The 23,575-nt window shown below is 46.7% G+C and overlaps 2 protein-coding genes across 2 annotated transcripts; both read right to left on the bottom strand.

Annotated features, from left to right (window-relative positions):
- Positions 1-1,030: 1,030 nt before the first annotated feature.
- Positions 1,031-4,779, bottom strand: LOC310751574 (ubiquitin-like protein ISG15). The gene is made up of 2 exons (XM_083590862.1): positions 4,677-4,779; positions 1,031-2,482 (listed from the first exon to the last, which is right to left on the bottom strand). Exons 1-2 carry the CDS (start codon positions 4,677-4,679, stop codon positions 1,988-1,990), a joined length of 498 nt encoding a protein of 165 aa, XP_083446988.1. The 5' UTR covers positions 4,680-4,779; the 3' UTR covers positions 1,031-1,987.
- Positions 4,780-12,013: 7,234 nt separating this feature from the next.
- On the bottom strand, positions 12,014-23,327 carry LOC310751238 (2'-5'-oligoadenylate synthase 1A-like). The gene is made up of 6 exons (XM_083590479.1): positions 22,931-23,327; positions 20,195-20,486; positions 19,681-19,856; positions 18,388-18,614; positions 15,757-15,904; positions 12,014-12,160 (listed from the first exon to the last, which is right to left on the bottom strand). The coding sequence occupies exons 1-6, from the start codon at positions 23,111-23,113 to the stop codon at positions 12,116-12,118; spliced, it is 1,071 nt and encodes a 356-aa protein (XP_083446605.1). The 5' UTR covers positions 23,114-23,327; the 3' UTR covers positions 12,014-12,115.
- Positions 23,328-23,575: the final 248 nt, after the last annotated feature.

The raw sequence follows: 23,575 nt of genomic DNA, 5'->3' as shown, positions 1-23,575 counted from the left end.
TGTCCAACAGGGGGCGAACAGCGGCCTCTTGATCACTTGGACTGCCAGGGTGAAACAGGTGCAAAACGCCAGCACCCTGTCGCCTACAACTTCACTGCCTACAACTTTATTAACATCTATCTACAACTCCACTAGCACATCTCCGTATTGTGAATAACACCGAACTTACCTTTTGTTGGTATCTTCATGAACTTATCTAAAAGACTGAGTTAAGCATTTGAAAAATCTATTGAAAGCGGACATTATAAGTTCATTTTAGGCTGGGTAGTTCGCAAGTCTCTGTGGCTTTGTTTAATGTTTTGTATTTTTCTCAGAAGGTTGATGACAAGCTGGCTGCTTCCTTGATAAGGTGGCAGACACAAAGGGGAGTCCTCTTCCTGTCTGGTTCTCAGAAAACAGCAGCTGGGCTGATAACCACAGTGCTCTTGACTCTTGCTAATCCTGAGTCACCAAGGTGGCAAAATCGTTGAGAGATCTGTCCCGCTCCCTTCTCCATCTTAGAATCATAGAACTGTAGAGTTGGAAGGGACCACAAGGGCCATCTAGTCCAACCCCCTTCAATGCAAGAACATTTTGCCTAATGTGGCGCTCAAGCCCAGTGAGCTCTGTGGCTGAATGAGGATTCGAACCCAGGTCTCCGTAGCAGAAGTACAACTAACAGTCTTTGCCAACCTGGTGGCCTCCAGTTGTTTCAGCCTACCATCAGACCCAGGCATCAAGCACCATATTGACAATGCACATCTCCAACTCCCCCCCCAATGAATCTTGGGAACTGTAGTTTGCCCCTCACAGAACTACAGTTCCCAGCACTCTTGACAAACTACGGTTCTCATGGGTCTATGGAGATGGGAGAATGCTCTTTAAATGTATATACCCATCCCATGTCAGCTACCACACCCATAATTTCACAGTGTGATCACCCCAATGCCCTAAAATGACTCACTGGGACCAACGACGTTGCCACATTTGACAGCTGTGCAAACCACAAAAAAATCTTTGTCAGCAGGAAGAGCAGCAATCAGACAAGTCATTTTTGTGTTTTCTTGTATTTATTTTTGAAAGCAGTGTAAAAGCAAGTACATAAAAGCTCTTGAGTGCAATGCGGAATCGAAGCCACGGAAGGACAAAATAATAATTAAAAAGCCAGTGAACACTTGCTATTTATTTTAAGCATTTTCGCCCCACTCTTCCCACCCACCCCAAAAAAAGGCTCCCAGAGCAGCTTACATAAAACAACAAAAGGAAAAAGGGATGGTGAGGGAAGAGGAAAACAAGCAAGCCCAGGCACCCGGTTGTTGGAAGTTATAATTTCTGACAATAGCCAGTCTGAATGGAAAGAATTCAGGGCAAGGAGAAGCCAAATGGCTACAGAATGGCTACAGAGCAGAATGGCTACAGCCATGTGCAATGGCTGCAGCCAGATGGAATACCTGCTGCCACATTGCTATAACACTGAGGTCTATTGGCAAGGCTCTCTGTACCTGCGCTAGCTGGATTTTCATGTTGAGCAATGGAGGAACTCAACTCAGCAGTTGCACTGGCGGAAGCTCCTTGCGCAACAGGTGGCTCAACAAAGTTTCCAAAAATGCTCAGTACTGCTGCAAATACATAGAGCGGGGTAGGCAACCTAAGGCCCGGGGGCCGGATGCGGCCCAATTGTCTTCTCAATCCGGCCCGTGAACGGTCCGGGAATCAGCGTGTTTTTACATGAGTAGGAGGTGTCCTTTTATTTAAAATGCATCTCTGGGTTATTTGTGGGGCATGGGAATTCATTCATTTCTCTCCCCCCCCCCTCAAAAAAAAATATAGTTCGGCTCATCACATGGTCTGAGGGACAGTGGACCGGCTCATGGCTGAAAAAGGTTCCTGACCCTTGACACAGAGCATAAGGCTGGTGGCAAGCTGAGGATGGGGACAGAGCGTGAGCTAACTTAGAAGCGAGTCAGAAAAAGCAGAGAGGAAACAGCCTGGGGGGTCCCGAGATCTGCTAAGCTGGCCCACCCCCCAAATTGCAGCCCCCTCGGAGGCGGAAGTTCAAGTAGACGGTGCCGTGGGGAGCGATGTTGTAGTCAGACAGCTTCTTGGCATCATCCAGCGATTTCCCTTCATACGTCAGCCAGAACTGATCAGCCTGGACGTTCTCCTGCTGCCGAATTCGAGCTTTGAACTGGTTCACCGAATCCGAAGGCATGACGAGGTAGCTTTTGGTTTGGCCCCTGGCGTTATGCAGGAAGATGGGGATGGACTCCTCGCTCTTCACCACCAACAGTATGGTGTCCCCGGATTTCAGCCCAAATTTGGAGAGCTGGTCGCTGTCCTGAAGGTTGATGTTGCCGTTAGACTGGCAGGCCAGCTTCTGCTGATATGGGGACAACCCTGTCTTCTGGGCTACTTGGATTTTGAAATCCCAGACAGTTTTGCTGGCATGAGTGTCCAGGAAGTATTGCTCTCCTGACAGGAATTTTACATTCAACCGCAGGGCCTGGGAAGGAAGCAGAGAGTGTGGTGTAGTGGTTAATGTCAGATTAGGACCCGGGAGATCAGGGTTAAAGGTAAAGGTAAAGGTACCCCTGCCCGTACGGGCCAGTCGTGTCCGACTCTAGGGTTGCGCGCTCATCTCGCTCAAGAGGCCGGGAGCCGGCACTGTCCGGAGACACTTCCGGGTCACGTGGCCAGCGTGACGAAGCTGCTCTGGCGAGCCAGCACCAGTGCAGCACACGGAAACGCCGTTTACCTTCCCGCTAGAAAGCGGTACCTATTTATCTACTTGCACTTAGGGGTGCTTTCAAACTGCTAGGTGGGCAGGAGCTGGGACCGAACGACGGGAGCTCACCCCGCCGCAGGGATTCAAACCGCTGACCTTGCGATCAGCAAGTCCTAGGCACTGAGGTTTTACCCACAGCACCACCCGCGTCCCGAGATCAGGGTTATCTGTTGCCAAAGGAGCATATGAGCCTGCTCTCAGGTGTTTCTCTTAGCCTAAACCAGTGTTTCTAACCACAAAGCGCTCTACGTGGGGCTACCTTTGAAGGTGATCCGGAAACTACAACTAATCCAGAATGCGGCAGCTAGACTGGTGACTTGAAGTGGCCACCAAGACCACATAACGCCAGTCCTGAAAGCATCTCAACCCCCATCATTCAGCCCCAGCTCCGAGGGCCTTCTGGCAGTTCCCTCACTGCGAGAGGTAAGATTGCAGGGAATCAGGCAGAGGGCCTTCTTGGTAGTGGCACCTGCCCTGTGGAATGCCCTCCCATCAGACGTCAAGGAAATAAACAACTATCTGACTTTTAGAAGACATCTGAAGGCAGCCCAGTATAGGAAAGTTTTTAATCTTTGATGTTTTACTATGTTTTTAACATCTTGTTAGTAGCTGCCCAGAGTTGCTGGGGAAACCCAGCATAATAATAAATTGCTGCTGTTGTTAGTGGCACCTGCCCTGTGGAACGCAGGTTTTACTAGGTTTTTAATCTTGTTAGTAGCTGCCCCGAGTGGCTGGGGATGGGTGGGGTATAAATAATAAATTGTATTATTATTATTATTAATTATTATTATTATTATTATTATTATTATTATTATCCAAACCAGAGTATCCAGCTTTTTCGGACTACAACTCCCATCCTTCCTAGCTAGCAGGACCAGTGGTCAGGGATGTTGGGAACTGTAGTTCAAAAACAGCTGGAGACCCCAGTTTGGGAAACACTGGCCTAAACAATATCTTTCTTCATAAGTGATGTCAGTATCAATAAAATCAGAGAGTACTGCAAGGCAGCATAACGTAAAATTCAAATCTCTCTCTCTCTTTCACACACACACATACACACATTGTTCATGCAACCCATTCTCATTCGTTATCCATTCCACACAAAGAGCCATTGGTGGTGTAATGGTTAGAGCAGTGGACTAGGAGCTGGGAGACCAGGGTTCAAATATCCACTCAGCCGTGGGGGCAGTCACTGCCTTCTCTCAGCCTTACCTACCTCAGATGGTTGTTGTGGGGGTTAAATAAGGAGGGGGAAGAACCGTGACTGCCACTCTTTAGAGAAAAAAGGTGGGGTAGAAATGCAATAAAATAAAAATTAGGCTCCATTATTGTCAGTGGGTCTACTCAGAGCAATAGAAATAAATAAAACTAATTCTTTCTCCAGATGAAGATCTAAAAATTAAGCTGCTCTTAAAGCCACAAGAGCAGTACAAGCCCGTTTTTGGGGGGTCAGTTGGCAGCCCCATTTCCTCCTCTTCCTCACACACACACCTATGGATGTTGGGGGGGCAGGTTAGGGTTAGGAGACATCTGAAGGCAACCCTGTTTAGGGAAGTTTTTAATGTTTGATGTTTTATTGTGTTTTTCATATTCTGTTGGGAGCTGCCCAGAGTGGCTGGGGAAACCTAGGCACATGGGCAGGGTATAAATAATAAATTTATTATTATTATTATTATTATTATTATTATTATTATTATTACGAAGATTTTGACAGATTTTCCTGATCACTTGGGGTCAAAAGAAAGTAATTTAAAACAACTGTTGTTGAGATATTTCATTCCGAATCTGCTAGACAGAGCCAGAAAAAGGATGATGACAGACGGGTCTCCTGCTCCACCGCGCGCCCCAACCCCAGAAATCCTGGCTACACCCACTCAGACACCCACACTCCGCTAGCGGACGTTTTTCTTACCATCCTGCGCGTTTGCCGTCTGGGTCGTAGCAACGCCTGAAGTCAGCGATCGGGACACCGAAGCCAACAGCTGCCGTCGGATGCTCAGCTGACGCGGTCTGGCAGCAGCTCTTCGACTGGCCTTTTATAGCCGCTCGCTTTCGCGATTTCACCGGCAGGGGGCGCTTCAGAGGAAAGCAAAACAGAGCGAAGCGTCCCCGGGAAGAGTTCGCTTTCCTTTTCCTGGGCAGACAAAGGAGAAAACGAAACCGATTAGAGACCTTGACGATCTGGTCATTGTTTTGATCTTGCAGCAAAGGACAAGAGAGAGAGAGAAGATAAAAGGGACGGAGCGGCTCCCGCAAGAGGAAAGATTTCGACACCTGGGACTTTTTAAGCTTAGAGAACAGGCTCGAGTAAATAGGGGCACGATGGTGGGAATCGCTATTCGGGGAGATAAAAGTGCATTTAGAAAAATGATGCGTGGCATGGAGAAAATGAAGTTTTTTCTCACGCTCTCATAACACTATAACTCGCGGGCTTCCCATGAAAGTGAATGTTGGGAGAATCAGGGCAGATATTTATAGGCAGCACGTCGTTAAACTATGGAACTCACTGCCACGGGAGACAGCGACGGCCGCTTGCTTAGATGGCTTTACAAGGGGATTAGAAAAATACACGGAACAGAAAGCTAGCCAAGAAGGCTATGCTCTGCCTTCACAGTTGGAGGTGGCGTTGGTTTGTCTGTTTGTTTGTTTGTTTGTTTGTTTGTATTCTGCTCTATACCTACAGGTCTCAAGGGCAGTTCACAACATAAAATCCCAATACAGTGGTACCTCGGGTTACATACGCTTCAGGTTACAGACTCCACTAACCCAGAAATAGTGTTTCAGCTGAAGCAAAGTTCTTAACCTGAAACACTATTTCTGGGTTAGTGGAGTCTGTAACCTGAAGCGTATGTAACCCGAGGTACCACTGTACTCTTGGGCTCAGGTCCTGCTCCCCACTCAGGCCTCAGGTTGGCCACTGTGAGAAGAGGATGGTGGTCTAGATGGCAGGATCCAGCAGGCTCTCCTTACGTTGTTATGGCCATTCAGAGATACAGTGGTACCTCGGGTTACATACGCTTCAGGTTACATACGCTTCAGGTTACAGACTCTTTTAACCCAGAAATAGTACCTCGGGTTAAGAACTTTGCTTCAGGATGAGAACAGAAATCGGGCTCCGGCGGTGCGGCGGCAGCAGGAGGCCCCATTAGCTAAAGTGGTGCTTCAGGTTAAGAACAGTTTCAGGTTAAAAACAGACCTCCAGAACAAATTAAGTACGTAACCAGAGGTACCACTGTAATCAAAACAAAACCAACTCAATAAAGCCCCCTGCACACACATTTTAAAAGGGCACTGGATGTCAGTCAGCCAAAGTTCAAGGGGAATGTTCTTGCCCAGCGCTAAACTGGGTGCCACTGCAGAAAAGGCCCTTTCTCGTGTTGCCACCCTCCGGTCCTCTGGTGGAGGAGATGGGTTTTGAGGAGGTGCTTAAAACCTCCTTCTGCCACAAGTTCATCATCCCTGGTTTAAAAGACAAAACCAGCATCGGGATTGGGGGGGAGGATGAGGACAACAGTGCTCTCATCCTCTGTTGGAGCAGCCCCTGGATGTGAAAGAAATGGGCATGCAATTCTCTGAGTTCTCTGTGGTTGTCATTGTTATAAGAATTATATATAGAGAGAGAGAGGTGTGTGTGTTAAATGTTCATAACTGCATATATAAACCGCATGTCTGAAACCCCACAGAAAAAGTCCTGAATCCATTTTGTTCCTCCCAAATTGACCTCAAATATATCTCTGCAAGGTTGAAGGAAAATGGAAAAGCCTCCCCATTGTCTTTTCGTTCACAAATCCTGTCTTAAGGGTATGTCTGTGTATGAATAGGGTGAGCCTGTGACTTGGCTCAGGAACTAAGTAATTATCATTACAAAAGACTGGCCAGGCTCCCCAGGTAATCCAATCAAGTGACCATTAGCAGGTAACCTGCCAGACAGGAGATAAACAACGCACTCAGATTTCTGTTGTAGACCGCCTTTTCTGTGATGTAGGTATGATGTATCTGGGAGGGGGGGTTTTGAGCTACACCCCGTCTGTGATGTACGTATGATGTTCCTGGACTCCAGGGCAGGCAAATTAAAATGTATATATAAGGGCGGGCACACCTTTGTTCAGGGTCCTCCTCCATCCTCCTGTGTGTGAGGGGAGCACACTGTTGCAACAGCTTTAATAAAGATCAGGCTTACTAGCTGCTTTGCTTCTCAATATTCTCTGGTTGGCCTCTGTTATTTTCTCCTACCGATAGGGAACCCACTTAAGGACTCTATACGGGCTCTTGGATTACCTATAAGGGAAGAAGGGCAGATTTTGTTTACAACACCATTGAGGATGACGACACAGTCCTGCAATTTTGACCTGGGTCAAAAGCACTTGCTTCATTTGGATCTACTTTAACTTTCTGTTTCTATTTCCCCATTCCATTTCCCCCAATTGACTGGCACAAAAGAGCAGTTAACAGTCAACCATTCTAAAAACAAAGTGCTCATTTTTGGGGAAGAAGAGAAAACCTCACAGATGGGAGTTTGGACAATAAACCTCTTGAACAACAATGCTATTATAAATACCTGGGCTTGGGTTTTAATTCAAAACTGTTCTGGAAGCCACGCGTACTTGCAGCTAAATTGAAATCCTCTCACTCTATTCACTCCTTATTGTGGTTTTCCAGAGTTCGGGGGGGGGGTTTAGTTGCCCCCACAGTTGAGGTATTTCAGAAGAAGATTGTGCCACAATTATTGTACGGTGCAGAGATTTGAGGATATATTAATGTGGTGCAGAACTCTTTCCTGAAATCACTGTTGATTGTTCCCAAAGCTACACCCGCCCCTTTTTAAGAGCTGAAATAGGGCTAATCTCCTTACAAACCAGTGTATATGTAGCGCTAGCCCTATACTGGCTAGTTGTCTAGCATGATTGATTGTGTGACTGCGGAAAGGGATAAAAAAAACCCCATCCAAACAATGACTATCGGCAGTGCAGGTAAGAAAAATAAATAAATTTTAATTTTTATCATCTACAATTCTGTCTTTTCTATTTTATAGTACAGTACATTAATTATTAAGGGACATGGGTGGCGCTGTGGGTTAAACCACAGAGCCTAGGACTTGCCGATCAGAAGGTCGGCGGTTCGAATCCCCGCGACGGGGTGAGCTCCCGTTGCTCAGTCCCAGGTCCTGCCAACCTAGCAGTTCAAAAGCACGTCAAAGTGCAAGTAGATAAATAGGTACCACTCTAGCGGGAAGGTAAACAGCATTTCCGTGTGCTGCTCTGGTTTGCCAGAAGCGGCTTAGTCATGCTGGCCACATGACCCAGAAGCTGTACGCCGGCTCCCTCGGCCAATAAAGCGAGATGAGCGCCGCAACCCCAGAGTCGTCTATGACTGGACCTAATGGTCAGGGGTCCCTTTACCTTTACATTTATTATTGCTTTCATTTTATGGATCAATGGTCTCGTTAGATAGTATTATTCATGTGAAATTGCTGTTTTAGGGATTGTTTTTAAAAGTCTGGAACAGATTGATCTGTTTTGCATTACTTTCTATGGGAAAACGCACCTTGGTTTTGGAACGCTTTGGTTTTGGAATGGACTTCCGGAACGGATTAAGTTTGAGAACCAAGGTACCACTGTACTTGGCTTTATTTGCTCTGAGTAATAAACCTTAAGATTCGTTTATCCTTCATCCATCAGTCTTACCATTTCATCCTGCACAGAGCTGTAATATATTTACCAAGCTCCAGCGAAGGACACAACCCAGCTGGACAAAAACATTCTAGGACAGTGTGAAGTAGGGTCAGCGAGAAATGTAGCCCATGGAAACCCCCCTGCCAAGGGCCAGATAGAGGAGCATGAAGGGCCACATACCTCATCCTCCAATCTGAGGCTCCCTTTCCCAGAAAACAGAGGTGGATTCAAAATGGTTCACAAAATCTATTTTATTGGACTGTTCCCAGTGACATGGGTGCTAGCGAGACACAATATCCTATTGCATAAGCAGATTTATTTATTTTCGGGTTCCGTACCTTTTCTATTAAATTATAGAATGTGATTGTGCTGGCTGGGGCTGATGAGAGCTGGCGTCTATCAGCGTTTGAAGAGTCACAGGTTCCTTGTGTGATAGGAATTTTGGTTCCAGGTCGGTCTTCCTGTGCTGATCTATGTACGTGCTTGGTTGGTACACTTATGAACATTTAACATATCTCTAAGACCTCAAAATTCCTATCACACCTGTTTCTGATTTAAAGTGTAAAATCTTGCTATATAATGTCAAAGGCCATGGAAAGAGTGCTCTAAGTTCAGCAGAAGGCTAGAGAAGTATTAAACGCTGAAGGAAGCAACATAACTTTGATTCAGTGCTTTAAGTCAGACCACTGGTCCTGTTAATTCAGTATTGTCTACACTGACTGGCAGCGAGTCTCCACAGTGTCAGGCATTGGGTCTTCCCTGCTCTACCTGGAAATTCTGGGGATTGAACCTGAAATCTTCTGCATGTAGAATAGATGCTCTACCACTGAGCTATGGCTCTACTTCTTTCCATTTTTTCATATATTTTTATTAAACATTTCTTGGTTTACAAAAGTACCGTATTGCCCCAAATATAAGCCGCACACAAATATAAGCCTGCATATAAGCCGCTCCCTTAAAATTCCGCAGGCACTCACACCCGTTCCGTTTTACCGTATGTCTGTTTCAGCAGCAATATCGTAAAAAAGCCAATTTTTGTAAGGTCACAAATTTAAGCCGCACTTAATCACAATCAGAATGGGGGGGGGGAGAGAGAGAGAGAGTAAGGCTTATATTCAGGCCAATATGGTATGTGCAATGTCTCTTTTGTCAAGTTACGCTTTCTACAGATCACTTTCATTTGTTGCGAGACACTAGTGTTACATTAGGAAGAAAAGGGGGGAAGAGGTGGAGGGGGGAAGGTGAGTGGGGTGGGGTGGCAATGCTTCTGTTCTTCTACTTTAGTGTATGTGTGGGGTTTTGTGTCAGCGTCACTTGTGTGGGTTCTCTTTACTACAGTGGACGCTCGGGTTGCGAACATGATCCGCGCAGGAGGCACGTTCACAACCCGCAGTGCTGCGTCTGCGCTTGCACGGGTTGCGATTCCGCGCTTCTGCGCATGCGCAAAGCACGATTTAGTACTTCTGCGCATGCACGACTGCCGAAACCTGGAAGTAACCCGTTCCAGTACTTCTGGGTTTCGGCGGGTCCGTAACCCAAAAAAACGCAACTTGAAGCATCTGTAACCCGAGGTATGACTGTATTTGCTTGTATTCCTTTGGTGGTGTGAGATGTTGGGGCTGGTCTAGGGCAGGGGTAGTCTGCTTTGTATACCTACCGCCCACTAATGCGTCTTTCTTGATGGTAAAATTTCCTTACCGCCCACCAGTGCTCAATGGAAGAAGGATTCAGCTTGTGCCGTAGAACCCCCTACCGCCCACCTAGAATCCTGAAATGCCCACTTAGTGGGCAGTAGGGACCAGGTTGACAACCCCTGGTCTAGGGTGTGGTTGTTTGTGATTGGCTAGGGTGAACTTTGTTTTCATGTGTGAGAGTGGGGTGTGTGTGTGTGTGTGTGTGTGTGTGTGTGTGTGTGTGTTTGGATCAGGTTAGCCAGATTGATTCGAATGCTGTTGGCAGGTTCTTGTTGTTGTCTTGTTGGGCTGTGTATGTGATAAAGGGGAATCATACTGGGGTGAAGATGTCTTCTTCTATTTGTCCCCATGTCAGTTTCAGTTTGTTGTTTAGTTTTTCTGGTAAGGCTGTTTCCCATACTATTTGATACCATTGGTTCATGCTTACTCCTGACAGGTGGAATTTGCATTTGGATTTGATATCCCGCTTTATCACTACTCGAAGGAGTCTCAAAGCGGCTAACATTCTCCTTTCCCTTCCTCCCCAACAACAAACACTCTGTGAGGTGAGTGGGGCTGAGAGACTTTAAAGAAGTGTGACTAGCCCAAGGTCACCCAGCAGCTGCATGTGGAGGAGCGGAGACGCGAACCCGGTTCACCAGATTATGAGTCTACCGCTCTTAACCACTACACCACATTGGTCTCTCTAGTGTCTGGCTATGATGCTTCTGGCTGCTGAGAGAAGGTGGGCTATGAGCTCTTTGTGATGTCAGCTGGCATCCACTTCTATCCAGAAGAGACCAGAATGTTCATGGCTTTGGGCTTAGAGACCTCAGGCAACTACAGTGGTACCACAGGTTACATTCGCTTCAGGTTACAGACTCCGCTAACCCAGAAATAGTATCTCAGGTTAAGAACTTTGCTTCAGGATGAGAACAGAAATTGTGCGGCGGCAGCACGAGGCCTCATTAGCTAAAGTGGTGCTTCAGGTTAAGAACAGTTTCTGGTTAAGAACGGACCTCCGGAACGAATTAAGTACTTAACCCGAGGTACCACTGTATTAGCATTCAGAAACCCAGCTCCCAAGATGCATCTGTTGTAAACAAAATCTGCCCTTTCCCTTATGGGGTATCCAAGAGCCCGTATAGAGGTTTATTGGAGTGGGGAAATAGAAACAGAAAGTTAAAGTAGACCCTAATGAAGCAAGTGCTTTTGACCTCGGTCAAAATTGCAGGACTGTGTCGTCATCCTCAATGGTGTTGTAAACAAAATCTGCCCTTCTTCCCTTATGGGGTATCCAAGAGCCCATATAGAGTCCTTAAGTGGGTTCCCTATTGGAGAAAATAACAGAGGCCAACCAGAGAATATTGAGAAGCAAAGGAGCTCGTAAGCCTGATCTTTATTGAACTGTTGCAACAGGGTGCTCCCCTCACACGCAGGAAAGGAGGAGGACCCAGAACCAAGGTGTGCCTGCCCTTATATAGAGCCCTGGAGCTCAAGACCACCCCTCCATACATCATACATACATCACAGAAGAGGTGTAACCCAAGACCACCCCCCACAAACATCATACCTACAGCACAGAAAAGGTGGTCTACAACAGAAATTTGAATGCTGTTGTTTTTCCTGTCTGCCAGGTTATCTGATAATGCCTTATCTGATTGCCTTTTCTGGTAGTCTGGCTATTCCTTTGAGATGGTGATTTCTTAATTCCTAAGACAATGGGAAGGTTCCCTCACCCCCCTCCCTCCTTGCAGAGAAAACATTTGGTCAGTTTGGGAGTCAAAATGGTTTCAGGGTGGTCTTCCTGTGCTGCTCCAGTCCAGACATGTGGTCCACATATCTATGTACGTGCTAGATTGGTACATTTATTATAAGTAACAATTGAACATTTATTATATATATAAGACCTTAAATTTTTTATTTCAATAGCTTGGAAAGCAATATAAGCCTCTTTAGACACCCACGGAGTGCTTCACCTTATGACGAGGCTGGAAGGGGTCTCCTCAGAGTATGGTGCAAGAGTACGGCTCTTCCCAGGGTACTTGCAGCTAGAAGGAAAATGAACAAAAATGTTGTTTCCAACTTGCCCACATTTCGAGTATTTTACACCCCACTTAATACTGGAACACTCAGAGGTTTATTAAGCGATACTTCCGGCAGAGCTTTGGAAATATACACCTCGCAAACAGAGACCTGTCCAGTGAATCCACAAGGTATGTTGGAATTATAAACAACCCTAACAGAGGCAACAGTCACAGCATCCATTTAGAAGCACTGTGACACCACTTCAAGTAGCCCTGGCTTCCTCCAAAACTATTCTGGGAGCTGTAGTTTGTTAAAAATGCCAAGACTTGTTAGAAAACCCCTATCCCACTCAGAGCTACAATTCCAGAGTGGTTTATAGTCAACCCCTCTTCGCAGGGAGCTCTGTTGAAATGGTTAAGATTTTTTTGTTTTGTTGACTTTGTTTGTTTTAAATATGTATTCTGCAGTTGACCTCCTTTGTAATGTTTTATTTTGAAATCTTTAAGATTATAGTATTTTAGTCTCCTGTTAATTATGTTGCTTTGACTGTATACTTTATATTTGACTTCCTTCAGAAATGTTTGATTCTGGGTTGTTTTATTGATGTTTAATATGCTGTAAACCGCTTTGTGATTTTTCTTTAAAATATAAAGCGGTATAGAAATGAAATTGTTATTATTATTATTATTATTATTATTATTATTATTAATAGCAGCTCTGGAAGGGAAATATGTTTGGAGGCCCCTCTTCTCCCAGCAACTTCAACAAACTACACATCCCAGGCTTCTTTGGGGGGAAGCCCTGACTGTTTAAAACGGTGTTGAAATATACTCGGAGTCGAGAGTGGATTTCATGCTCTTTATTCAGTTCATAGCGGTGAGGAGGAATGGAAGTTCCCCCAGGATGTCTGCTTTATATACATTATTTACACAATGGGCCCCACGTGATTGGCTAATTCCGGGATTCTCCTGTAGGCCAATTAGGTTGCGGATTCACTTCCACCTGGAGTTGGATTGGGTGGTTCCTGTGGACCAATCAGACTGCTGCATTCTGAATCCTATTGTTCTAGGACCAATCAGACTGCTGCATTTTGGATCCTATTCAACTCAGTACATAACAGGTGTCCTAACACTTTAAATGCATGGTGCTTGTTTACATCAGTGTGAATGTGGCCCTAGAAACTCCAGTTCCGTTCAGGAGAGAGATGTTGGGGAAACAAAGCATTTCTGTGTACATAAATTGAGGGGCAAGCTTCCTTTCCCCCATCTGTTGCTTTTATTAGGGGAGGGCTTAGAGGATGATTAAACCTGGGGCTGGGAAGAAGGACGCGGATGGCGCTGTGGGTTAAACCACAGAGCCTAGGGCTTCCTGATCAGAAGGTCGGCGGTTCAAATCCCCACGATGGGGTGAGCTCCCATTGCTCGGTCCCTGCTCCTGCCCACCTAGCAGTTCGAAAGCACGTCAAAGTGCAAGTAGATCAATAGGTACCACTCCGGCGGGAAGGTAAACGGTGTTTCCGTGCGCTGCTCTGGTTCGCCAGAAGCGGCTTAGTCATGCTGGCCACATGACCCGGAAGCTGTACGCCGGCTCCCTCGGCCAGTAAAGCGAGATGAGCGCCCCAGCCCCAGAGTCAGCCATGACTGGTCAGGGGTCCCTTTACTTTTACCTTGCATAAATGCAAGACAATATAGATTGGAGTTTCTGTTGAGTGCGCTCACCTGGACTGCAAATCCTCACTTAGCAGAGGTCAGTCCATCAGGGCAAATGGGGCATCGCCCCACCAACTCCCTGCTTCCTTACTTGCAACCAGTCCAAGGGGTGGCCACACCCACCAGCTTCCTCCTCACTGAGTATTAGTGTTGCCCTTCTAGGACTCAGAAAAAATAATAGAGACAAGGCTTAGAATTTGTCGGCTCCACCTATTGTTGCTTCTGGCTCCGACTGTTCTTGGCTAGGGCGCCACCTACTGTTGGCCTCCCTGCCTTCTGGCCTACCGGTAATAAACACACTCCAGCCACCTTTGTCCCTAGCAAATGTCACCCACATCACACATTCTGTCATCTCAGTCCGTGAGAGCTGGTTGCTCTTTGAGGGCCACACTTAGGGGCCACATATCACCAGCACAGACTTGACAAGCTGGAATGTGAGCAGAGAAGGGCAACCAAAATGCTTAAGGGCCTGGAAGCCAACCTTATGAAAAGTGATTGTGGGAGTTGGGTATGTTTAGCCTGGCAGAGAGAAGATTGAAATATGAGAGCCATCTTCAAATATCTGCAAGGCTTGTTTTCTGCTGCTCCAGAGGGTATGAACCAAACCAATGGATTCAAATGACAAGGATATTCCAACTCAAGTTTAGGAAGAACTTTCTAAGGATCAGAGCAGTTGGACAGTGAAACGAAATCCTTCGGAAGGTGGTGGGCTCTCCTTCAATGGAGGTTTTTAAACAGCGGTTGGATGGCCAGCTGTCAGGGATTATTTATTCCTGCATTGCAGGGGGTTGGACTAGATCAGTGTTTCTCAACCTGTGGGTCCCCAGATTTTGTTGGACTACAACTCCCATCATTCCTAGCCAGCATGACCAGTGGTCAGGGATGATGGGAGTTGTAGTCCAACAAAATCTGGGGACCCACAGGTTGAGAACCGCCGGACTAGATGGTTGGCTTGGGGTCCCTTCCAACTCTACTGTTATAATAATTTTAAGGTCTCAAATATAAAATAAATATTCATAAATGCACACATATCTAAATATATAAACCATGAAATAGTACAGGAGAGCAATCCTGAAGCCATTTTGAGTCTCCCGATGGCCTCAAATATTCCTCCGCAGTAAGGAAAGCCAATGGAGAAAGCCTTCCCATTGTCTTTTCAGTTATAAATCCTGTCTTAAGGGCGTATTTGTGTATGAATAGGGTGAGCCTGTGGCCTGGATTCAGGAACTAAAGTATTAACCATCACGAAAGAATGGCCAGGCTGCCCAGGTAATGCAGTCAAGTGACCATTATCAGGTATCCTGGCAGACAGGATTTCTGCTGGAGACCGCCTCCTTCTGTGATGTATGTATGATGTATTGGGGGTAGTCTTGCGCTACAGGGTGGGCAATTTCAAAAGTCTATATAAGGGCTCGCGCACCATTGTTCAGGGTTCTCCTCCCTCCTGCGTGTGGTGAGTAGGGACCCTGTTGCAACAGTTTAATAAAGATCAGGCTTACTAGCCGTCTTGCTTCTCAATATACAGTCACACCTCTTGTTACCTTCGGTTCAGGTTACGTCTTTTCAGGTTGCGTCTCGCGGCGACCCGGAAGTACCGGAAAGGGTTACTTCCGGCTTTCGCCGCTCGCGCATGCACAGACACTCAAAATGATGTCACACGCATGCACAGAAGCGGTAAATCGCGACCTGCGCATGCGCGGGTTGCGTTTTGCTCATGTTGAGAACGGAGCTCTGGAACGGATCCCGTTCACAACCAGAGGTACCACTGTACTCTGGTTGGCCTCTGTTATTTTCTCCTACCAATAGGGAACCCACTTAAGGACTCTATACGGCCTCTTGGATACCCCATAAGGGAAAAGGAGCAGTTTTTATTATAATACTACAATACTATGATTCTATGCTGCCCTCACCGGCACATTCCAGGGTTGAACCATGGAGCCATCGGGTTTCCTGAAGCATTTCTGCATAGCACACTCCGTGGCCTTTTCTGCGAGTAGATCCCAGCGTTTCCCCTCTCCTACGTTCCCGGTTGGATCTGCTGGGTCAAGAATGACAGGCCTAAAATACAGGGACAGGAAAGATTCATTAGCCTCAGGAAGGAGTGAAAGAACCCTAGCCTAAAAACCAGGCCCACCTCCCACCAAGCAATTTTTTTGGGGTATAGACTCCCCCTCCAAACCCACTCATGGTGGTTGTGGGAAGCCAGAAGTATCAGAAGATGAGGAATCACCAGCCCTGAATAAAGATACCTCTCACCTCTCACCACTGCTATGGTCTGTATTTGAATAGAAGCCCATATTGAAGATCTGCTGCATATATCCCGGTTTGTTTGTTTGTTTGTTTGTGATGCGCCTGTGTGTTCATGAGTCTGAGAGTGTGGGAAGGCAAGGCTCACTTTCACCGTGTCCATTTTCTGGCTCTGCTTGTTTTGAGCTCTGGCGCCACCTACTGTTGGCCTCCCTGCCTTTTGCCCAACCAGTCCCAATAAGCCACACCCACTCTAGCCACACCCACTGCAGCATGTATACCTCACCAACAGAAAAAGATTAGCAACCTCAGCCTAGGGATTTGCAGAATTTCCCAATGTTGAATAAATAACAGCGACACTAGATTAACGAGGGGACCCTAAATAAAACTCACAAGGCTCACACCTCTGTTGATCCCAGTTTTAGCCAAATCATGTTCACTGACTCACCCCAAGCCCCCTTTTCAGGCTCATTCCCAGTTTTGTTAGGCTTGTACAGTGGTACCTTGGTCCTCAAACACCTTGATACTCAAGCAACTTGGAACCCAAACACTGCAAACCCAGAAGTATGTGTTCAGGTTTGCAAACTTTTTCAGAAGCCAAACGTGCTCTGTTTTGAGTGTTGCACTTCCAATTTGAGTGCCACACTTCCATTTTGAGTGTTACGCTGAGGGCTGTCTGTTTTTGCTATTTATTTTGCGTTTTTGCGGCTTTTTTATTTTTGTGACTGTGTGGAACCCAGTTCAGCTACTGATTGATTGTGTGGCTGCAGTACAGTGGTACCTCAGGTTACAGACGCTTCAGGTTACAGACTCCGCTAACCCAGAAATAGTACCTCGGGTTAAGAACTTTGCTTCAGGATGAGAACAGAAATCACACGGCAGCGGCATGGCAGCAGGGGGAGGCCCCATTAGCTAAAGTGGTGCTTCAGGTTAAGAACAGTTTCAGGTTATGAACGGACCTCCGGAACGAATTTAGTACGTAACTGTTAAGTCGTGGGTGAACATATCAGACGACACAGCGATTCTTCAAACAGCTCTTGTTTATTCACAGGCCAGGACAGAACTGAACTGAAGGGTTCAGTCAGCCTGCTTATATAGAGCTCCAGTACCACGTAACTGTATCAACTTTCTAAAACTATCCAATCACTGAACGTCACTTTCGATCCCTTATTTGCATAACTATCTATAGTATCCCCCTGCTGGCCCAGGGAGAGAACTTCAGTACATAACAGTAACCAGAGGTACCACTGTACATTGTTTATTGCTTTCATTTTATGGATCAGTGGTCTTGTTAGATAGTAGAATTCATGTTAAATTGCTGTTTTAGGGGTTGTTTTTAAAACTCTGGAACAGATTAATCCATTTTGCATTACTTTCTATGGGAAAGCGCACCTTGGTTTTGGAACGATTTGGTTTTGGAACAGACTTCTGGAACGGATTAAGTTTGAGAACCAAGGTACCACTGTATTTTGATTGTATTGTAGATTGATTGGTTATGCTGGGTTCAATAGCTTCTCTCTATGTTCCACAAGCTGCATCTTGTAAAACTCAGATTTTACCCACTCAGATCTTAACAGACGTGCAGAAAATCCGAAGATAGATTCGGCTTACAGGGCATCTGATTCAGTGGGTAAGATCAGGTTTTCCTAAGGCACAACTGCGAAACGAAGAGAAATTGATCTCAGATCTGGGGGAATTAATCAATACACAATACATGTGACTGACCCCTAAGGCAGGTCATCCAGGTGTATTTCAACTTCCATCAGCCCTAGCCAGCACAGCCATTTTGGACTGCGATTCCCATCCGCCAGCTCTGGTTGATCTGGAGGGCACCAGGTTGGCAAAGCCTGCTCTGAGTGGACACCCACTTTGCTTCTATAGTGGGATCAGCCCTGTGTTTGAGATTGGGTTGCCATATGTCCTCTATTTCCAGGACACATCCTCCTTTTCATGGGTAGAGTCCTCATAGTGATCCATAGTTAAAAGTAGAAGTTGGCAAATGTGTCGTCTTTTTTGCTCTTCAAAATATGGCAGCCCTAGAGATCTCCTGCATCTCTCAGAGAACCACCATTCTCAGGATTTCAACTCTCACTTTAAACCTACAACAGATTTGCCCGAAGAACTATGCAGGAAAACTCTATGGGGAAGGATGTAAAGTTGGGAAATAAAGATGGAGGAGTTGCTATTATTTGATCCATGGTGCAGGGATAGGAGGGGTTACTAGTCCATAAGAGGTTCTCTATTTTCACCTGCAAAATGGCAGCGCCTAAGAGAGAGGCACAGAGAATACTGACTTGGGTTTCCGGAGTTGATTATGCAGGTATTTCTTGAGAGTCTCATTCTGAAAGTCATAGTACTTTGTCCAAAAGATGCAGAGGTTTTTGTACTGTTGGTTGAGCCAAAGGACCGTCCGGAAACCTTCCGCCATGTTGAAATCAGTCTTTCCACCATCTTTTTCCCAGGCGTAGACAGCCAGCAACTCGAGTGCATACTTTGGGGGCTTCGATCGCAATTCTGGCAGCTACAGTTAGATGGGAGAACATATTAAGTATAGCCCACAGAAATACAATGGATAGCACCAATGGAAGAATATGAAAGGATCAGGCAATGGAGTGGAATATACAGGCTGGCAGTACCTGACAACTTAAGACCAGAATTCACAGCCATGCCCCCTTTTAAGATTATGCAACCATCTTATACTTATACACTAATAATAATAATAATTAGGGATGCATCAAAGTTATCAGTGCAGATCTCCAGGTGTTGCCTTTGGCTAGATTTACTATTTTCTGTAGGGACGCGGGTGGCGCTGTGGGTTAAACCACAGAGCCTAGGGCTTGCCGATCAGAAGGTCAGCGGTTTGAATCCCCGCGACGGGGTGAGCTCCCATTGCTCGGTCCCTGCTCCTGCCAACCTAGCAGTTCGAAAACACGCCAAAGTGCAAGTAGATAAATAGGTACCGCTCCGGCGGGAAGGTAAACGGCGTTTCTGTGCGCTGCTCTGGTTCGCCAGAAGCGGCTTAGTCATGCTGGCCACATGACCCGGAAGCTGCATGACCTCGGCCAATAAAGCGAGATGAGCGCCGCAACCCCAGAGTTGGTCACGACTGGACCTAATGGTTTTATGTTTTATGTTTTACTTTATGTTTTACTATTTTCTGTACACATAGATGGGCAAATGATTTGGAGTGCTCCAATATCCCCTTTTGGAAAGACTTAAATTGTGTTTGATATGAAGTTCCATTGTACATAACAGAACTTGCACCCTATTCTCTTGAAACTGAAGAACCTGGCATTTTCAGTGTTCCAAAATGCTTTCCTTTGGAACAGGGTTTCCCAAATTTGAGTCTCTAGCTGTTTTGGGACTATAATTCTCATCGTCTCTGATTGCTGGTCCTGACACTTCACTGAAGACCTTTTCTTTCCAGCAGGTTTCTAAACTGAATTCTGATTTTTAGAGTTTGTACCTATTATTACTCTTGGGTTGTGCCCATTCTCCCATTTACTGTACACTCACTGGGTTTCCAGTACTAGGCTTTTAATCTGAATTCACACGTGATCCGAAATTCAAATGTTTGTTGTGTGTACCTGTTTGTACCAGTATTTCACCAGACGGATGAGACTTTTCAGTTTGGTAGGGCGCTCCCTGATGAAGTCTTTCTGCAACTCGGTGAAGCAGGGAGAGAACTGACCCCCCTTGCCTCTGCTGCTGTCAATCAGTCTGATGTACACCTGGGGGTCAGGCATGCCACCCCTGTAGTGACCTGTTTTTCAAAACAAAAATGGAGTCACAGGTACAAGGAGAAAGACCAGCTATGGCTTCCCTTCCTGAGAACTGTAGTTTGTTAAGGGTGCTGTGGCCCCCCATCCCTCCTTGCAGAACTACAATTCCCACCGTTCCCTGTGACAAGGGATTGACTGCTAAAGCACTCTGGGAATGGTAGTCCCATGAGGGGACTAGAGGGGCTTCTGGCAACTCTCAGTGCCCTTAATAAACTACAGTTCCCATGATTCCTTGGGGGAAGCCATGACTGCTCACAGTGCTATCAATAGTGCTTTAAATCATAGGTGGTGTGAGTGGGGCCTAGGCAAGTGGACTTACCGAGAACATCAAAGGCCGGCAGGACATCAAAATCAATGTACTCCTCTGTGAAATCACCAGAACGAAGCTGGAAGCTGAGCACCCGTGGGTTGTCCCACTTTGGTTTTTCAATCCGTACTTCTATATCGCTCCGTATTCGTTCCCGGCATTCCTTGAGCCTCTTCTCAATCTCCTGGATGATAAAGCCCCTGTCTCTCTCCTGGTCTTCGTAGCCATTGAAGATGTTAAGGAACAGCACAAGGTCAGCATCCGAGCCCCCTTTCAGAGCTGTGCCTTTGCCAGATGAGCCACCCTAGGGAGGGAAATCCAATGATGCCTCATAGAATATCCTTGTTTCCCTGCACCCTGATGAATGAGTACCAGGGGCTGATTCCAGGCAGGTCAATTTCTAGCTTGTGTCAATTTCACACGTATCACTCAATCATAGAATTCTAGAGTTGGAAGGGAGTCAAAGGGTCATCTACTCCAACCCACTGTGATACATAGATATTGGAATCAGACTTTTGCATGGGGGCAACTACACGTTGAAATCCTCCATCCCATTGCTAGGGCTGCATGCCTGAACACTGGCAGAGGAAGAGGGGTGCGGGGGGAGTGTACCACACCCAGCAGCACGACGCCAGTGGGGTGCCATCGCGGCTCCCCCCCCGCACTGGGCACCACGCCCCTGCAGGCGGCACCCCCCCAGGACGCGCGCCATGTCCCTGCAGGTGGCACACCACACCTCCGGGACGCACACCATGCCCCCCAGGACGTGCGCCAGCCACGCCCACGCCTGCTCTCTGTTCCCCTGCCGGAGCATGAATCTCCGCCACTGCGCCTGAGTCATCCAAGGCCTGAATCAGCTGAGCCAGGTTCACACAACCACAGATCACTGCAGTTTGGATTGAATGACCTCGAGAGGTTTGGGGTTGCCAGGGGGTGGAGCATCAGGAAGGAAGGAGGAGCATGCATCAGGTTCCGCCTCTCCCCCCAAAAGGACCGCAACCTACCTAACTTCCCAGGAGAAGGTAGGAGCCTGATGCCACCTGACTCTAATGCCTCCCTGTAGAGCAGGAGACTCTTCATGGGAGAACTAATTCCAGACTCAATCCAGAATGGGGGAATCCTGGGTCTGTGCAGGGTGTAGGTTTGCTTGAATGGGGCATGGGGGACATGGGGCAGATTCACTGGGATGGGGGGAGGCTATGCACTGTGCTACCCATTAGACACCTTCCATTATGGGACTGCAAGACAGTAGTGGGCGGGTCCAGGGGCAAAAGTGGGCGGGGCAACCCAATGCAGGTGGTAGCTTTGCAGGTAAGGCAAGTTCCTGCGCACACCTCTCTCTGTCCTGCATTGAGGCAAGTGAAAGGGATGGTCAGAGTTCAAGGATTGCATCCCAGCCAGGGGAATGATTGTTAGAATTCCTGCTCCATGATTGCAGTCATGGCGTTTTTGCCTATCACATGGCAGTGTATGATTTGACTTCACAGAGTGGGAAGTGACGGAGACAGGATGTTTGTGTTACTGTGTTCTGTGAAGTGGGACTATTGTCCTTTGTTCTTTTTCTCTTTGCAGCTGGATGCTAGAGAGAGAGGGAGCCATTTTGCAGTGCTCCGTGTGTGTTTATATGTAAATAAAGTAGATTAGCCAAAACGTTGAGTTCCTGAGGTCTGTCACGCGAACTGCGCAGACTCTGCGGATTCCCAAGTGTGCCGGTGTCTGTTGGCATCGGCCGCTGTTTCGGGCAGAAGAAAGCTTTTGAAGTTCCCAAACAATCGACCAGGAGGGAGAGAACATGCCAGTTGGGCCTGTGTCTCTGCCAGGGTCCTACTCGAATGTAAGCTGAACTCCTGACAATGATCTGGGGGGAGTTCCAAGAGCCACATAGAGTGGCCCTCATATCTCCCTTAAATTTCCATCCACTATCAGAGCTGGGCTCAGTGGAGACTTGGTAGTTGCTCACTCACTGTCAAAAGTAAATATCATTTAAGTGTTTATCTACAGATTAGGCTTGCTCTGCCAATGTGTCACCAGCTGGGAGTGGGTCCCACCCATTCTGGCTACGCAAGTGGACTTTCCCCTTCTGCATTTTGGGATTCATGACTCACATTGTTATACAGTGGTACCTCAGGTTAAGTACTTAATTTGTTCCGGAGGTCCGTTCTTAACCTGAAACTGTTCTTAAACTGAAGCACCACTTTAGCTGCTGCACCGCCGGAGCCCAATTACTGTTCTTATCCTGAAGCAAAGTTCTTAACCTGAAGCACTATTTCTGGGTTAGCGGAGTGTGTAACCTGAAGCGTATGTAACCCGAGGTACCACTGTAACATCTTGGGTCCTCCCTCTTGATTCATGAAAGGGCTACAACATTTAACCAATTAATTGTCTAGATTGTGTTAATTGTGTTAAATTAAATAAATTTGGTTTGATTTGTATTAATTTGGAAAACTCATAAAGAGCACTTCTGTGGGGAAGGAATTCCCCAGCTCAGGGAATGTTCTCTCCTGGGCTCCCTTCTGAGGACGGTGGAGCTACCAAGAGGACCCTCTGCCCGCCTTAATAAGAGAGTCACTTAACAGCTCTGTGTACAACCGAAAGAATTCTGGGATCTGTGGCTTATCCATCACAGAGCTGCAACCTACAATCTACAACCTTAACAATCTACACTCTCGTTCTCTTCCCCACTCCCATCGCTCTCTCTTTGAACCTGCCCACACCATTCTTTCTTAGCACCCAGACTCTGGCACTGACCTTGACAACCTTCAGCACCTTGGGTCGAGGAGGGGTAAAATCCTTGAAGCAAGTGGATTTCAGGAATTCACAGATGATGTCGATGGCACTGCACACCTGCTGGTTAAATTCCCTATTGGGCTGGAGATTCTGAAAGATGAAATTATCGAGTTCTTTTGGTCCACACCTGTAGAGGAGGTCCATGGTAGAGGGGCTGAGGCAGGAGAGACGATCCAGCAGCTTCTGGGTCTGCTTTCACCTCTGCTGGCAATAAAGAAGGAAATGCCTGCTTTTTACCGCTGTCTTTTGTCTTATCGGTATTTGCTCTGCTCTGGCCTGTTCAGTTTCGTTTCCTTAAGTTTCACTTTGCTCAAAAGGGCGGCTTTAATCTTAGCATAAACAGGGTCAGAACAGAAAGCAGGAGAGTCATTTCCCTAAGGCTCTTATAATAACAATAATTTATTACTTATACCCCACACATCTGACTGGGCCTCCCCAGTCACTCTGGGCGGCTCCTGCAAGGGACAGGGCAGAAATGTTGATTTGTTAAAGGCAAACTCTCTCTCTCTCTCTCTCTCTCTCTCTCTCTCTCTATATATATATATATATATATATATATATATATTGTCAGGGGCTCGGGAGCAGGGGCACAGGGGAGAGAGGAAA

This window comes from Podarcis filfolensis, assembly GCF_964270895.1.
Source record: "Podarcis filfolensis genome assembly, chromosome: 16".
NCBI classification, from domain to species: domain Eukaryota; kingdom Metazoa; phylum Chordata; class Lepidosauria; order Squamata; family Lacertidae; genus Podarcis; species Podarcis filfolensis.
Note: the sequence above shows the minus strand (reverse complement) of the source record. Positions and strands in the feature narration are given on the sequence as shown.

Bases quoted from the DNA above. Each gene is read 5' to 3' on its own strand.
- LOC310751238 (XM_083590479.1), bottom strand. From the start codon at position 23,113: ATGGACCTCCTCTACAGGTGTGGACCAAAAGAACTCGATAATTTCATC. The intron at 19,857-20,194 runs GTAAGTCCACTT...TTTGAAAAACAG, and splicing joins GCCGGCCTTTGATGTTCTCG to GTCACTACAGGGGTGGCATG. The intron at 18,615-19,680 runs GTACACACAACA...ATCTAACTGTAG, and splicing joins TGAAATACTGGTACAAACAG to CTGCCAGAATTGCGATCGAA.